The sequence below is a fragment of the Asparagus officinalis genome, chromosome 2, assembly GCF_001876935.1.
Source record: "Asparagus officinalis chromosome 2, Aspof.V1, whole genome shotgun sequence".
Classification (NCBI taxonomy): Eukaryota; Viridiplantae; Streptophyta; class Magnoliopsida; order Asparagales; family Asparagaceae; genus Asparagus; species Asparagus officinalis.
In genome coordinates this window covers 49,658,222-49,676,556 of record NC_033795.1, presented here as the reverse complement: position 1 = coordinate 49,676,556, position 18,335 = coordinate 49,658,222, and the positions used below count along the sequence as shown (strand labels likewise).

Sequence of the window (18,335 nt, the reverse complement as noted above, 5' to 3'; positions counted from 1 at the left end):
GTAGTAAATTGCATTGCACAAAGTTCATTGCAGTGCACATTTTGTGGTATTCTGGTAAGGTTTTAGCCCACATGATCATGACTATCTTAATTTATTGTGGTATTTATATTCTTATTCTATAAAGTGTTGTAATGGATTGAGGTAAGATCATATATAGATAGTTTCATTGATAGATGGAAATTTATCTTTTATAAAGTCTTATCTTTTAAGAATTCCAGTTATAGCAGAAGGGTTCTAATCTAGCTTATAAATTTAGTCATAATTCCTCCATTAGATTTAGAGGGTGTTTGGTTCACCCATTTTATAGAAAAGTTTTGGGGAAAAAAACATAACAATGGCATTTTTGGAAATAATAGATTTTTGTATATATCTATACACTACTAAAAAATGAGGCATCCTAGACGAAAAATTCCGTCTAGGATACACAGAATTCCGTCTAGGATGAGTATCCTAGACGGAATTCCGTCTAGAATACCCGTCTAGGAAGTTTCCATCTAGGATATAGTATTCTATACGAAAATTCCGTCTAAAATACATTCTAGACGGAATATTCTAGACGGAATTCAAAACCGCCTAGAATACATCCTAGACGGATTATTCTAGACGAAATTTCCATCTAGAATAATACATCCTAGACGAAAATTGATATTTTTTTTATTTTTTTATTTTTTAAAAAAAAGCATCCTAGACGGATTTTTAGCATCCTAGACGGAATTTCCGTCTAGGATGCTTGCTACAGTATTTTTTTTTGTGCGCGCTTGGTTAGGAATCTACTTTGTGCATTGAAGAACAAATGGATGATTCATCTACAACAATGATACATATAAGATGAGAGAACATATAGTTACATTTCATTTACAACATATATTTACATTTTAGTTACATATAGTTACATTTTAGTTACATATAGTTTAAGCCAGTCTGATGAGAGAACATATAATTACATTTCATTTACGACATATTTATACATTTCATTTACTCACATCATAGCCTTCTTCCTTAGCCTTCTCTACCAACTGATTGTATATGTCCTCATCCATCTTAGTTTGCCTACAAAATCTTCAAACATGGAAAATGAAACAAAATATCAAACACCCATCTACCTGTAAATCATAATGAACAAAGTATTGATATACTACAGAAAAAAATTAACTCAATGAAATGGAACAATTCACTTCGCTGGCAAAACAAATAGGGATCAACATAACATATCAAGAGTTGATATTATAGTTGTACAAAAAAATTAAGATGCTGTATACCTTCTGACCACCAATAGGCTTCACACAATGCACGCCGAAGAACTTTGTGACTAATGTGTTCTCGTATCGGCAAACATCCACCAATAGGCTTCACACAATGCACGCCGAAGAACTTTGTGACTAATGTGTTCTCGTATCGGCAAACATGTTGGTAGTAACTTGGTAGCATTCTAATACTTTGTGACTAATGTGTTCTCGTATCGGCAAACATGTTGGTAGTAACTTGGTAGCATTCTAATAAGTACTTAAAATAAATTATGAAGCAAATGAGTGCCATAATGCAAACTTAAGTGCATGCAATAAGTATTGGTCCGGAAAAAAAATCTCCAAGTCCTTCGGTTGTAAGAGTAATTTAATTTTAACAAAGTAATACCATGTAAAATAAATTTTTTAACTAAAAGAGATAATGAAACATAATGATTAGACCCATTTGAAGATGAGTGTGTATGTTAACATGACTCAGCAAAATTAATAACAAATCAACTTAATACCAACGTAATACCTTTTTTATGATAGTTATGCAAGTAAAATCCATCTCTTCCCTCCAGTTATGAAAGTAGTTTAAAGAAGAAGGGGGGTGGAGATCTTGTTATGTTGAAATCTCGTTCTTGTGCATACTGACTAAAGAACGAGTGTGCCGGAAAAATGGAACTTGCTTTGTAAGGCAGAAAATTTTGGTTAAATTGTAAATGATGATTGGACCAAGGACCTCTTGAAATATAATAATCAGGTACCATCTTAGATGAGCATTTCATAGAAAGCTATTAAATTAGCTACTTCAAACAAAAAATTCAGCTTCCTGATAAAGTGAAGGATATTTTGAGATTCAATCATCCATTAACTATTTGATAAAGCCAAGTAAATCATTCACATTAGAAGTGATGTAAAACGATACCACAGACATACAAAGATGTTTAGCAGTCACATGGTTCAGAAATCGGGAATGGATTTCACATTGTCAGCAACCTCAATTAAATTTATAACAAGGGAAATTTTAAGCTCAAAATGCAGGAGACGTGATTGTAGTTTGCAGGTTTTTTATTCTACTATTCTTATTATCAGCTCTCAGATGCCAATACTCATGGAAGCTAGTTATAACAAATGTCAGCAATAGAGTAGTTCTTGTTTCCTTTCTATGTTACATACTAGGGTCCCGCATAAGAACCTAGAAACCTTTCTTTTTATAGCCAATCCAGGACAAACTCGACGCATATAGCTGATTATGAAGTACCATAGAATCTATTAATGATCAAACGTAACACAGGCTTGTATCGCTTGTGTCATCCGAAACAAGAATTCTATTTCACTTTGCATGTCCTCATGAAGTAATATTTGAGCTAATGTATAAATAACTTCAACTACAGAGCAGTATAAACAATAACTGAAAACACTTTCTACTATTCCATCATAGATGCATTGAACCAAGGGTCAACATAAAACCAAAACTACAACACCCACTCAAGCATTCTGTCAAACAATTCATGGGCATCCAAAATCCCTCATACCGAATAAACCCATCTCAAAAACTGCATTCCTATAGCTATATTTTGGTCTAACTTGCTAATTTAATGTATAAGTAGCTATATTTGGGTTCAAGTCGCTAATTTTGTCTAAGTTGATATAAAGTTAAGCATTTTGGAAAACAAATCATGGGCATAAAAAAATCCCCAAACCAAACAGACCCATCTCAAATCTCACATACCTCAACCGAATGAACAGTTCCATAAGGCTTGAAGAGATTCGAAAGCCTGGGGAGATTACGGACGCAGGGCTTCGCCAACTTCTTCTTATATCCCTCTTTAGGGGTCAATGCCTTCTCTTGCTCTGCAACTGCTGAAGCTCTAAATGCAGTTCTTTTGGGGGGAGAGAGGGTGAAGAGACGGGAGAAGGAGAAGGGGGAGTGCAAGGATAATGAAGATGGGGGCGGTATGGTAGTCCTATGGAGCAACGAGAGGTTGGGGGAGAAAGAAGTTGACGGACGTGAGATTAGGGCGGCCATGGAGGAACAGGAGAAGGGATAAGAGAGGCGGTGGAGGGAGGAGTAGGAGTTGAGGATTTTGGGGGTGGGGAGGCGCTGAAAATTTTGATTTGGGGGGAAAAGAAGGGCGGCTGGGGTTTTTGTGTGAGATCTCTACATTCAGTTGTGTGAGATCTCTACATTCAGCTAAACTTTCAGTTACAATCATATCTGAGATTCAGTTACAACCATATATCTGTATATTGTTCATAGTATAAGGCTGAAATCAAGAGACTCTACCTGTATATAGTTACAAGAATCCGTGGCTATAATCAAGAGATTTAGCCTTATCATTGTACTCTACATCTCTATATATAGAAGATAATACAGAGAAAGGAATCAGAAAATTCCAACATATATTCCTCCTTCTATTTGTTTCTCTACATTGTATATTGTGCTTTTCTAACATGGTATCAGAGCAAATGGCTTCCGATGCAACATCAGAAATCCCTCTCAGCTCTTCCTCTATTCCAACAGTGAAGGCCATTAGGCAAGAGGTCTCCATCAAATTACTCTCCACAAACTACTTCCCCTGGCGCACACAAGTTCTTCCTGTTCTCCATTCTCATGGTCTTATTGGACTTGTGGACGAAACTCTTCCTCGACCTGATGATGAATCGTCAGAAGTAGCTCAATGGATCCGACTCGCTCAATTGGTGCTAGCATGGCCACAAATAGCCTCTCTGAATCGTCCGTCAATCAAGTTGGTACTTGTACGACCTCTGCAGAGATGTGGCGTACACTTGAGATCCTCTATGGCACTTTGACTCGCTCGCGGGTTCAACAACTTCGCTTCGAACTTCAGTCACTCTCAAAAGGTGCACACTCTATCTCTGATTTTGTGTCTCAGGCTAAATCTCTTGCTCAAATCCTTGCTAGCGCTGGCAAACCAGTTGATGAAGATGATCTTATCTCATGGATTCTGCGCAGCCTCGGGTCTGAATTCGATCCTATTGTTGCTGCTGTCAACATCTGACGAGAGCCTCTTTCAGTCGATGAGGTCATCGCTCTATTGCTAGATTTTGAGCTCCGCATCAAATCCACAAAGATAACCACTGATCCACCCGCGGCCATGTTTACTACTCGAGGTCGAGGGCGCACCAACTCTGGTGGTCGCTCGGCTCGTGGCAATGGAGGTCGTAGATCCTTCTCCTCTGGCAATGGTGGTCGTGGATCTTTCTCCCCTAGTGGTCGCGATAGTGTTAGCCATCTTCAATCCATGCCGGTGCGTGGTGGTCATCATGGACCTTCACGTGGAATGTCTCGTGGTGGTCGTGGCTCTAGTCGTCCTAATGCTTCACCGGTTGGAGATTCCTCTGGAGTCTACTGTTTTCGATGTGGTCACCCCTACCATAAAGCAAACAATTGTTTCGCTCCAGACTCTGTTGTAACTGATACAACTTAGGCCTTCACCGCCATGCATCTTGCTGATCAAAATGATCATGCATGGTACCTAGACACGGGCACCACAAACCACATGACAGCTGACCCAACTCAAGTTGAAGGTAAAACCTTTTATCACGGCTCAGATTCAGTCCTTGTTGGTAATGGTTCCACTCTCCCCATTACTCATCTTGGTCATTTGACTATACCTCATACTAAACTTCATCTATCTAATGTTCTTGTTGTACCTTCCATTAAGAAAAATTTGCTTAGTGTTTCTCAATACACCAAGGATAATAACTGTTGTTTTCTATTTTACCCTTGGGGTTTTGTTGTCAAGGATCTGAGGAGCGGTCGGATTCTATTGAAGGGTTCTAAACATGGTGGACTGTATCCCATTGGACTCGCTCTGTCTAAGTCTGTCTTTTCCTCTACTTTGCTTGCTAATAAGATGGACTCAATGACATGGCATGCTCGTTTAGGTCACCCTAGTTTTTCTTCTATGAATCAGTTGTCATCTATTTTAAATTATTCTACTCATTGTAATAAAGCTTGTTGTCATAGTTGTAAACTTGGCAAATCTTCCAAAATTCCCTTCACTCGTTGTACAAATTATACAGATCAGATTTTGTACACATTACATAGTGACGTGTGGGGACCTGCTCCATCTCTATCAATAGAAGGTTTTCGGTTCTACTTGATCATTATTGATGAATGTTCACGGTTCTCTTGGTACTTTCCTTTACGTCAAAAATCGAAAGTACCATCCATATTTATCCAATTTATAACTTTGATGCAAAATCAACTCAATAGTCATGTTAAGTTCGTCCAATCAGACTCTGGTGGTGAATATGTAAGTCACTAACTTCGTGATTTCTTTGCAATCCAAGGCATTATTCGTCTTTTCTCTTGCCCAGGAACCCCCGAACAAAATGGTCTTGCTGAACGCAAGCACCGTCATGTTGTAGAAACTGGTCTCACACTCTTAGCCCATAGCTCTCTTCCCCGTCATCTCTAGAATTATGCTTTTACCACTGCTGTTTACCTCATAAATCGTTTACCCTCTTCCTCTTTACATGGTCGAACCCCCTTCGAGACTATTTTTGGTCAAAAACCTGATTATGCTCATCTACGAGTATTTGGTTGTGCTTGTTTTCCACTCCTTGATCCCTTTGGTCGTGATAAACTGGCTTACAAGTCACTTGAATGCGTGTTTGTTGGTTACAGTGGAAAACATAAGGGTTATCGGTGCTTGGATACTTTATCTGGCAAAATTATATCTCACGGCATGTGTCCTTTGATGAAAATTCCTTTCCATTTGCAAGAATATCACAGGAAACATCCAGCACTGCCTCACCGGTGTTTCAAACCTAGCCGTTTCCAGATTAGACACTTCATTATTTGACAACAGATTCATCTCAAGTCAACAAAGGCCAAGTTCAATCCAGCTCTTCTTCCTAAGGAATCCAGGATCATGGAATTGCACCACATGAACCAGTTGATCATTGCTCCGCACTTCCTGGGCCTTCCACAAATGGTGGCGAACCTACTGCACCTGACCTTCCTGCACAAGGCTAAGTTCCTGCACCTGAACTTCCTGCACCAGAAACTGAGAATACTGCACCTATCAACTCGAATCAGACATCTCTGTTGCCGCCAGCATGGCCTACTCATGCTCCTATTAAGCGAGCTTGAGGTACTCGAGGTGGTCCTGGGGTAGCACCTTTTGATCCTAATCCACCACCATCAGTCTCTCATCACTCCATGATCACTCACTCTCGCGACGGGACCCGATGTCCAAAGGGCCTCTGTGCAACTCGCCATCTGATCCCTTTAGCACTTGCTTCCACCTTGCAGAATCATCCAGCAGAGCCATCTACATATAAGCAGGCGATAGCTGATCCTCACTGGAAACAGGCTATGACAGAGGAATATGATGCCCTTCAGCGTAACGGCACCTGGACTCTTGTACCCCTTACTGAAACAGGCTATGACAGAGGAATATGATGCCCTTCAGCGTAACGGCACCTGGACTCTTGTACCCCTTACTCCATCAATGAATATCAGAGGAATATGATGCCCTTCAGCGTAACGGCACCTGGACTCTTGTACCCCTTACTCCATCAATGAATATCATTAGCTGTAAGTGGGTCTACAAACTGAAACATCGTGCGAACGGCTCCATCGAACGCTACAAAGCCCGATTGGTCGCAAAAGGCTTCAATCAACGTGAGGGTTTCAACTTTGCTGAAACTTTCAGTCCCGTTGTCAAATCCAGTACTGTGCGACTCATTCTCTCCTTAGCACTCAAACATGGCTGGCCGCTCTGACAATTAGACGTCAAAAATGCTTTTTTACATGGGGATTTGTATGAAGTCGTCTACCTCCAACAACCACCAAGGTTCATTGATCCAGCCCGTCCAAACCATGTCTGTCACTTGCACAAGGCACTTTATGGTCTACGACAAGCTCCACAGGCATGGTACACTCGGTTTACCAATTTTCTTCAATAGTTTGGATTCATCAGCTGTCCTCATGATACTTCATTGTTTATGTGGAATCAAGGTAACTACACCATTCTCGTGTTACTATATGTGGATGATCTTATCATCACTGGAACCCATGATCACCTACTTTCTCGGCTCATTAGACGTCTTTCTTCAGAATTTGACATGAAGGATTTGGGAGCTCTTAATTTCTTCTTAGGCATGCAAGTTGTGCGAAATCATGATTCACTTATTCTTTCTCAAACTCAATATGCACTCACTCTTCTTCATCGGTTTGGTCTCTCTGGTGTTAAACCTATTAAAAGTCCTCTCGAAGTCAAACTTCAACTCTCATCTTCAGCCCCAGATCCTCTTCCTGATCCTACGATCTACCGACAGATGGTTGGCTCCCTTCAGTACTTAACGATGACACGTCCGGATCTTACTTATGCAGTCAATCATGTGTGCCAATTTATGCAAAAGCCATGCTCCTCTCATCTTGCTGCTGTCAAGAGGATCTTCCGCTACGTCAAAGGTACTCTATCCTTAGGCCTTATATTTTCTAAGGATGCTTCTCTTCAGATCCGTGCCTTTTTAGACGCAGACTGGGCCGGTTGTCCAGACAGTCGACATTCAACAACGGGATATGCAGTGTTCTTGGGGCAAAATCTTCTTTCTTGGGGATCTAAGAAACAATCTACTGTCTCTAGATCTAGTGCAGAGGCTGAGTATCGCGCATTGGCTTCCACAACTACTGAGGTTCTTTGGTTCTTACATATGCTTCGGTTTCTCAGATTTCACCTGTCCAATCCTCCATTAATTCTATGCGACAATATTAGCGCGATCTATATGTCCAAAAACCCGGTCTTCCACAGCAGGACTAAGCACTTTGACATCGATGTTCATTTCATACGTGCTCATGTCCTTCGAGGTGCAATCACTCTCTCTCATTTACCCGGCAAAGTTCAAGTCGCTGATGTCTTCACTAAATCTCTCCCTAGTCCTCTCTTTCTCTGGCTATGGGACAAGCTCTCCTTACGGGATAACCCGTCGTGAGCTTGAGGGGGGATGTGTGAGATCTCTACATTCAGTTGTGTGAGATCTCTACATTCAGCTAAACTTTCAGTTACAATCATATCTTAGATTCAGTTACAACCATATATCTGTATATTGTTCATAGTATAAGGCTGAAATCAATAGACTCTACATGTATATAGTTACAAGAATCCATGGCTATAATCAAGAGATTTAGCCTTATCATTGTACTCTACATCTCTATATATAGAAGATAATACAAAGAAAGGAATCATAAAATTCCAACATATATTCCTCCTTCTATTTGTTTCTCTACATTGCATACTGTGCTTTTCTAACAGTTTTGACACGTTAATTTTTTTTTTTTAATTTTCACATATCCTAGACGGAAATTTCCGTCTAGGATATGTGGAAATTAAAAAAAATAATAATAAAAATAAAACAACCGTCTAGGATACTATTCTAGATGGAAATTAGAATGTTTTATCCTAGACGGAATATTTTAGACGAAAATTTTCCGTCTAGTTTAATACATTCTAGACGGAAAAAATTCCGTCTAGGATATTCCGTCTAGGATGCACGGATTTCTACTAGTGATAAAATGTGTTTGGTTCAAAAAAATTTATAGAAATATTTTTTATAAGGTAGGAAGATGGGAGGTATTTTAGAAAAATCAACTTCCTCCCCAAGTTGGAGGAAATTGCCTAGAAACCTGACATTTTTATTAAAAAAATAATTAAGTACACCTAAGTCATTTCTCCACCCCTCAAGTGATTTCCTATGGGCATTATTGTTAGGAATCTATTTTCTATAAATTGATATTCAACCAAATAAAAAAACATCCTTTTTTCTATGAAGTTGGAAACTTTTTCATGTTTTGTACCAAACAAAGAAATAACAAAAAATAAGAGAAATAGTACCCTTTGAGTTCTACAAACCTTTCTTGTAATTTTTTATGGAAATGCAACGAAATCAAATTTTGGGCAATTTTTCTTTTCCTTTTTTTAATTATAGAAATCGAACCAAACAACCCCTTAGACTATTTGGTAAAGGCATAAGCTAAAAACGCTTTTTGTATTTTTTTTTACTTTTATTTGTTCTAACAATGACCTAATTTTTTAGTTTTTGTATGTGGTCAAATTATCTATAGTTTTGATCTAGATATCTAAGTTACATATCGTTCTAAATAACAATGATTAAAGGTATTTTTTATTTGATTTAATTTTCATGTGTGCTTTGTAACTATTCATTTAACCAATTCTTACATATGGTATCAACGCCAGCTCCGGCTATTATTTACTATTTTTTTAAGATCTTGGATCATCATAGTATTTATTTTCATGTTATCTGGCCTATAAAGTCGTCAAGTACAGTACAGAAAGCAAAGGTTATTTTGAGAATAACAAGTCTAAATTGATCCAATTAATTTGTCCTTTCGTTATTTTGCTTTCTATGCTGATGAAATCTCACATATTTTATTGACTTACATTGAAAGAATGATTTTCTTTTGTTTCTGTCTGACGTTGGCATATGGAATAATTTATTTTAGACTCATTCATTGCATGGCCAAAGCTTAGTGTATCAGTACGTGGAGAGTTAATAAAAGCAATGTAGTTTTTATTTCATTTTCTCCTATCACACTGAAGCTATCATACAGACTTTAATCGAGTATAGCGGCCGATTATATTAACTGTTCTCCAAGTGATAGTATCAGATATTTGAATGTTTTGCATATTAAAGTATGTTAATTGGATCACATTGCTTCTGCTTCTATTTGTATCCATCAAATTTTCGGTGCAAGATTAGTAGTCTTGATCTGTTTAGTTCTTATTTTGTGATCCTGTCAACATGATTATCAGTAATAAAAAATTATATTCATTGCAGTGTTAAAGAAAGTTACACATTTAAGATTCAAGTTTTATGTAGAACTAGTTTCGGTAACACTGGCGCTATCATGCTTCAGTGTAATATTAGAAATTATAGTTCCTTCCAAACTGAACGTACTAAAGTTCTATTGTGTAAGTTTCATATTTGTTCTACAGTTTGTTAAGATTGTCAAAATTTGCGAGACACTTTTACCTATTAAAGTTGTTAGGTCTCATGTTTATGAGCCTATTGTCTAATCTGGTTTTGATGATTAACTAACAATTCCTAATAACGTTTTTAGAGTACTTGCATTTGCTTGTTAGGTATCCTACACATGAGGTTGGTTGGAACTTGTGCCTTAACGTCGATATCTTGGAGGTTGGAAGGAAATTGGAATGAAGCCGTCACAATTCAAGTTAAAGATTAATATTGTGCTTCATCTCTACTACCAAGATGAGGATCGTCCAAGATCGAGCTTCATGCAAATCAAGCTTGGGTATAGTGTTTTAAGTTTTACTTTATGTGCTTATACTTAAAGCTCAATCCATACACGTGCACAATTATCTTTGTGGATAAGTTTAGCTTATACACTTAATGAAAATATTTTCAAGTGTTCAACAAACTCGTATTTTTGACCATTTTGCAAAACAGTGAGTTTTCACAAACGCAAAGTGCTATTTCAGAAATTTTTTCTCTAACATGTCTATTTTCATATTTATAAACGTTTTCCCAAGTTTTACTATTTTTGGAGTTGTTTCACTATTTTAAATTGAATTTAGAAATCAGCTCTTCAAAAGTCAAAAATCTGTGTATCAGTTTTCAGTCAACCGGCTGACTTAATCAGTCGTCCGATAGCATTCAGTCGACCGATTTTGTTTCTCAGTCGACTTGCCAGAATGAATTTTTACAACATTTCTTTTTACAGTCTATCAGTCGACTGACCATTTGAGTCAGTCGACCGAACACAGTGTTTTCAGTCGACCGAGTCATGACTGCCCATTTTCTTTATAGTAACGGCTAGTTTATAAGTTGACCGATATATTCAACTAGTTGACTGATCAGTCATTTTTGCTGTAATGGCTAGTTTTTGACAGTTTTGGTTGAGAGGCTATAAATAGCCCTCTTTTGCTGTAATGGCTAGTTTTTGACAGTTTTGGTTGAGAGGCTATAAATAGCCCTCAAGACTTAGTTTTTCACTAAGGAGTTTTATAAGTTTGTTTTGGCCATTTTTGGTCTGAGTTTTTGAGAAAGTTTCAGTGTGTTTATGTAAAAATGAGTTTTACAAAGAGAATGATCTTAATTTCGGTTTTGAGGCATTCAACCTCAAATCTCCATATCTATATCTCTTTGTTTTGGAGAAGTTTTCTAAACTCATTCTCTAGTTAATATATATTTTGATTATCATATATAAGCTAGATTTAATTGAGTTTGATTTCATTTTACTCATTGTTTACACACACAACCACTTGAGCTTTAGTATTTCACATATTGTATATTTGAGTTGTGAGGTTGTTTCATTGAGTGAGCTTACAAATTCATTCTCACTTGTTTAGAGAATAAAATCTTTATTTGAACTTATCGTTAAACACGTTGTAATACACAAGGACACTTAGAGAAGTGGTTAGAGAGAGACCAGGGTTAATTCTAAGAGGAGTAGGTTGGTAGTAAAGACTAGAAAGAGGTTGTAAATCCAAACACTTGAGGAAGGTAACACGGGTAGTCCAACACTTAGAGGAGTGTGGCTTGTGTGATTGTCAATGTGTGTATTGTAAAAAATTTCAGTGATCTTTGGAAACCGTATTGTGTAGTTATTTCGAGTTATAGTGGAGATCTCCTCGAGATGAAGAGCAAAGACGTAGGTCGAGGTTTGACCGAACTTCGTGATCATATCGTTTGTTTGTGATTGTCTTTTACGTACTATTTCTCTTCATATCTTGTGCTTGTTGTTTGCGATTGTTAATACTTTAAGCTCATATTAATCACACACACGTATTTGTTGATTTTATCAAAATATAATTGTTTTTATGAAAATATTATTTTATTAGTTTATAGACTTCAATATCACTTTATACATATTTTATTAAGTCTATAAAATCATTTTGTAAAGTTTCAAAACATGGTTTAGTCAAAATGTCAAAAACAAGTGTTGTTCATTTTCATGTTTTGGACTATTGTGTAAAATGAAGAGATTTCTCATTTGGAAGGTGCTTTTTGAAAACCAATTTTTATAACATGTTGTTTTTCATGTTTACAATCATATTCCAAAGTTTTACATTTTTCTGATTTTATTTGCTATTTTTAAAAGAGGTTTGAAAATTAGATTTTCTGTTTTAATCAGGCTGATACAGTGTTATCAGTCGAATGATGAATGTGTTCAGTCGACTGAAAAAATCGCCTGGAATGTCAAAAAAAAATCTGTTTTATTTCTGGTCGACTGACCAGTCGACTGATAAGGTCATCAGTCAACTGATAAGGTCGTCAGTCGACTGATGAGCTAGAAAATGCCTATAACGGTTAGCTCATCAGTCGACTGATGAAACCTGTCAGTCGACTGATGCTGTAACGACTAGTTTTTTATTTTCATTATTTTTATCTTTTTGCTAGGTTTTGTTGGTTTCTTCTTGGCTTTGGGGTTTCCTATAAATACCCTCATATATCCTCAGTTCTTAAATTAATCAAGAAGTTTTAAAAACAAGTTTACAAGAGTTTAGTTTGTTTTTAAAGTGTGTTTAAGAGCTTAGTTTGTGAAGAAATTTTCACAAGGGTAGGAGGAGATAATCTTTGGTGTTTGGGCATTCAACTCATCTCCCTCTCTCTCTTGATCTATAGAGAAGTTTTTCTTAAACTCAATCCTAGCTATTTTATACGTTTGAGTATAATTTCATAAGCTAGTTTTACATTGAGTTTATATTTGTTTTATCGCTTTGTTACACACACCCACTTGAGCTTTTAGTATTTTCATACATAGTATATTTGGGGTTGTGAGTTTATAACATTGAGTTGAGCTTAATTGAGTTCTCACCTTGTTTAGAGAACAATCATTTGTTGTATTGAGCCTAATTGTGAGGATTCACTTTGTATTACACAAATACACCAAGAGGAGTGTAGAGGTGAGAGACGTGGTCGGTCCTAAGAGGAGTGGGGTCGATGGTAATGCCTAGAGGGTAGGTCGTAATTCCGAGCACTTGAGAGAGACACGTGAGAGGCCAATACTTAAGGTGGGATTTGTGTAGTTACATTGTGAGATTATGAAACGTTGATCGGTGAGCGTTGAAAACCGATATTGTGTGGTGTAAATATTTTCAGGTGATCATTGAAAACTCGGTGTGATAGTGGATTTCACCCCGGGAGTGGGGAGTAGAGACGTAGGATGGATGGTCCGAACTCCATGGTCATTTGATTGTGGTTGAGTTTTCTTTGGTGTTCATTTATATTTGTGCTCATTGCTCATATCGTTATTGTCTCATTATTTAGTTTGTCCACTATATTGTTTATATTTATTTATTTTACCCTTTGTTTATATTGATTATCCTTGCATATAATTGTTGCATATCTTATTTACTAGGATAATTTGTTAATTAGTTTTAATTAGCATAAAATCGGATTAGATTAGCATAAATCCTATTCACCACCCCCCCCCCCCCCCTCTATGGTTCTTTCCTAGTGGCATTAGGGTGTTTTCACACGGTGCATCTAGTTTAAGCTATGCCATAGATATTGCTCCTTTATTCAATGATTTTCCTTATGCTCAATGGATGTTTAGATTTAAACTATTTGCTAGATCTAAACATGTCGATTTATGGGAAGTAATTGATTATGCTTATGTTGTGCCCATGATACGGGTGTATCTTCACTTCGGAAAAACAATCCTCATGGGAGCTTGAGGATAGGTGATTCTCATGATATCTTGAGAATAGAGGCGTGGTTGGAGCCATAGAGGACGGCGAAAGAAGTCAGAAGGAGTGAAACGCAGAAGATCAGGAAAACAGGGTCGGGTTCTGGCCGGTCGACGCAGGGTTTGCAGAAGCGCTCTGGCCGGTCGACCGGACCAGGATTGGCGGTCGACCGGATCGCGATATTTGGCTTTTCCTGGTTCGTTTTGGATTCTGTTTTGACAGGGATTCCTGATCCTTTTGGACTTGTTTATTTACAAGATTACCACCACGTTGTAATCCTTATAAATAGGGATTGTTTAGGGTTCTAAACAAGAAGGTTAGAGGCCAAGATGTAGTCCTAAATGGTTTTAGGTCTAAGTGAAATCCTGATCAAAAGGATTAGGGTTTAGATGAATCAGACAGGAGGTTGTTCTCAATTCTAGTGAGATTGTGAGAGAGGGATTGTAATCTTTTCATACTCATAATCTAGAAAAAGTATTTTCCTTCGCCATACTGAATTGTTCTTGTGTTTTGGTCATCCTCTTCTCAACCCACCTTTTGGTAATTCCGCGACCAAAGGGTGCTCGCACGGCGACTCGTATCAGCCCATATTGGAGAAATTCAAGTGGAGCAATGATGATAAAAAGATGTTTATTATGAACAAGTTATTGTTAGAACTTTTGCTCAAAGCTTTTGATCCATCTATTTCCAACAAATTTGCTTCTTTTGATAGTACTTATACATTGTGGAAATATATAGAGGCACATTATGGCAACTTGAAGAAAATCCAGCGCATTCCGGTGGATTCCACTTCAAGTGATATTGGAGCATCATCATGCACACGGTCACTAGGCGATTGCTCTAGTGAGGTATGCGAGTCCGAATCTGAAAATAAATATTCTATAGATGAACTCACATGTGCATATGAATGACTTATGAATGCTTACAACAAATTACATCATAATTTCATGAGTTTGCAAAGCAAGCATGTAGAATTAAAATCCGATCATGATTTGCTAGCATCAAAATTTGATATTATTGCTAAAGAAAATATAATTCTTAAAGATAACAATGATAAATTAAAATTAGATAATGCTAGCTTATCTAATCATAAGAAGGATGTCATGTTAGAAGTAGAAACTATTAGAAATGAACTTATCTCATTCAAAAATAACCATGTTTGTTCTACTTCTAATGTCAATACAAATGTGCCTAATAACGAATTGAATAATATGAAAAACCATATTTCATCTTTAGATTCAACTTTAAATACATGCATTGACAACCACTAGAAACTTGTGAACATGTGTGCTAAGCCACGTGCCACTATTTCCAAATCACACATTCACTATGCACACATGTATTGCAAAATTTGCAAATGCTCCATTTACGGTCGTAAAGACCATCTTGCTAAATTTTACTATAATGCACGAAAACCCACAAATTCTAATACTATTACTTCTTGTGCATCTCATCAAGTTTCTTCATCTCATACACACAATCATGCACCTATTGTTTCATCGTAAGCATGATGGTGTGTTTAAATATGAATTTTGTGGTATATTTCGACATTTAACAAAATTTTGTTTTGATTTGCGAAAAGATTCAAATTTGCAAAATGTTTTAAAAAGACCATGTTTGTTTAAAAATGATTTTTGTGCATAATTAAAAGGTCAACAAAAATAAATGCATTTACTTCGTTGCACCTATTGCAATAGGATGAGTCATTTGCGTAATTATTGTTATGACCGGACTCGTGCACTAAATGCGCCCAGGGTCATAACACAAGGACCTTGAATTATATTGATAGGGGTCATGTCCCTAATTTCTTCGGCACCAAGAGTGTTTGGGTGCTAAAACATATTTGATTTCAAAGAATAAATTTTAGCGTTTTTGTTTTTCATGCTTTTAAAAGATGGTTTTTGTTTAGATTTTTTTGTAAACAAATTGTGAATATTTTTACAAAAATTTAAAAGAATATATTTTCATCATATATAGAAAAGAACTTGATATATATATATATATATATATATAATATATATATATTCATTTTTGAATATAATATAAATGTTGTTTTAAGTTTTTCAATCATGGTTCATGTTTAAATGCATATGGATTCTGGTTGTCATCAGTTGACTGAACATTTTCATCAGTCGACCGATGTCTGATACTCAGTCGACCGATCACAAGATCAGTCGACTGACCAGTGAGTTTTCTTGAGCTTTCTTATTAGATTTTTGTCTTCAGAACCTGACCCGTTTACTACCCGATTTGGATCTTCCTTAATCCTAACCATTGGTTTCCTTCAGAATTCCTGGCCATAAAATTTTCTCTAATATATCAATAAATCCAAACCCTAACTTCACATACCTACCAGTCGACCTGTCCCAGGTGATACGAGTCGCCATGCGAGCCCTTTTGATCGTGAAAATATCAAATGTGGGTTTTAAGAAGAAGAACAGTAAAACACAAGAACAATTCGATATGACGAAGGAAAATACCTTCTCTAGATTATGAAGATCAATTATTACAAATCTCTCCTCATAATCTCTCTAGAATAAAGAACAAATCTCTCTATTCTCAAATCTCACGAGTTTCTGCTTAGAAATCCTAAATCAATAGGGTTTCTATTTATACAAACCCTAAAACCCAAAACCGGCTAGGAATCAAGATTGGCCCAGACCCGATATCGGCCGACTGATGTACCTATTCCGTCAGCCGATAAGAGTGCATCGGTCGACCATCCAGAACAAACTTTTCTGACCCTGTAGCATATCAGTCTATCGGTCGACTGATGATGGCCAATCGGTCGACCGTCCAGAATAAGCTTTTCTGACCCTGTAGCATATCAGTCTATTGGTCAACTGATGATGGTTAATCGATCGACCGATAGTGCTTCATCAGTCGACAGATGATAGCCTATCAGTCGACCGGCTAGAGCTATTTCATTAGCTTCCTGATTTTCGTTGTATTCCTAATTTTCACCGTTTTCACTGACTCTGCCCATGCTTCTATTCTCAAGCAACCATGAGAATCATCTATCCTCAAGCTCCCATGAGGATTGCTAAGTTCCTGAAGCATAAAAGATACACTCGTATCATGGCTCCCCCCTTTAGAAACTTGAAGTCCCGTTCAAGTTAGAACTTCAGCTAAGAAAACTCTTGAGCTCCTTCTTCTTTGTTGAACCACTTGGCCTTACTAGGAACCTGACATTGACATCCAACCAAAAGCGACTCCTTCATCCCTCGTCTAGTCAAAGTCATCTTCCGCTCTAAAATGCAATCCTCTTTCAGCGGCTCTTCTCTATTAAACCACAAGTCTTCAACATACGGCAAGATCACTTTGTTGTCACCCTCATCGTCCAGCAATAGAGGCTCGAATAACTTCAAGTACTCAGCATTGATCGCCGAATACATGCCTACATAAGGTGGCAAATCCAGCTTGAAGGCGTTGTCACTGATGTGATCAATAATCCGAAATGGACCATATCGTATAGGCTTTAACTTTTTCCCTTCTCCCTTTAGTCGCTCCTTACCTAACTTCAGCCACACCATATCACCTTTGCCAAAATTACAAGGAACGCGATGTCAACCATGTTTCGCCTTGTACTTCGCTTGTGACTTCTTCAATTGTGCTTCAACAGCGGCGTGAATCTATGCAATCTTCTCCAGAAATCGCTGAGCCTTCTGTCTTTCACTCCCTTCATTGTTGTCGGTCATAGCTTCACTAGAGAATACTAGATCGAACGAAATTGGAGGTAAGAACCCATAACAAGTCTCAAACGGTGGCTTCCCCAATGATTCGTGAATAGTCCAATTGAAAGCAAACTGAAGATATGGTAAACTCTCATCCCAAGTCTTGGGATGCCTGGAATTATACCCCCACAATATGTGAACCATAGTCTGGTTGCTACATCTATCTGCCCATCTGTTTGTGGATGAAAGGCTGTGCTTTTCTTCAATCCGGTGTCCATCAAACTCCACAAGGAATTGTAAAAGTTCCCGAGGAACCTGCTATCCCGATCTAAAATAATTAAACTCGACAAACCAAAGTGATTCTACACATACTCAAAGAACAATTGCGCTGTAACTGCTCTCGTCACGGTCTTGTTATAAGGAATCAAGATCACCATCTTGCTGAACTGATCCACCATAACGAACAAGTAATCATGCCCGTGCTTGGTCGTTAGTAACCATCCTAAGAAATCCATAGAAATACTCTCCCATAGTCTAGAAGACACTGGCAACAATAGATACAATCCCCTCTTTCTGTTGGAAGGCTTTGATATGCAACATAACCTACACCCTCTAACATACTTGGTAACATCTTCTAACATCTTTGGCCAAAAGATATGGCGTCGAAGATTGAGAAGTGTCTACTGAATCCCAAAATAACCTTGCACACATGATGTATG

The 18,335-nt window shown here is 37.5% G+C and overlaps 1 protein-coding gene across 1 annotated transcript; it reads left to right on the top strand.

The window, feature by feature from the left end:
• On the top strand, positions 7,087–8,201 carry LOC109831155 (uncharacterized mitochondrial protein AtMg00810-like). Its single transcript, XM_020398494.1, has 2 exons — positions 7,087–7,141; positions 7,225–8,201. Exons 1-2 carry the CDS (start codon positions 7,087–7,089, stop codon positions 8,199–8,201), a joined length of 1,032 nt encoding a protein of 343 aa, XP_020254083.1.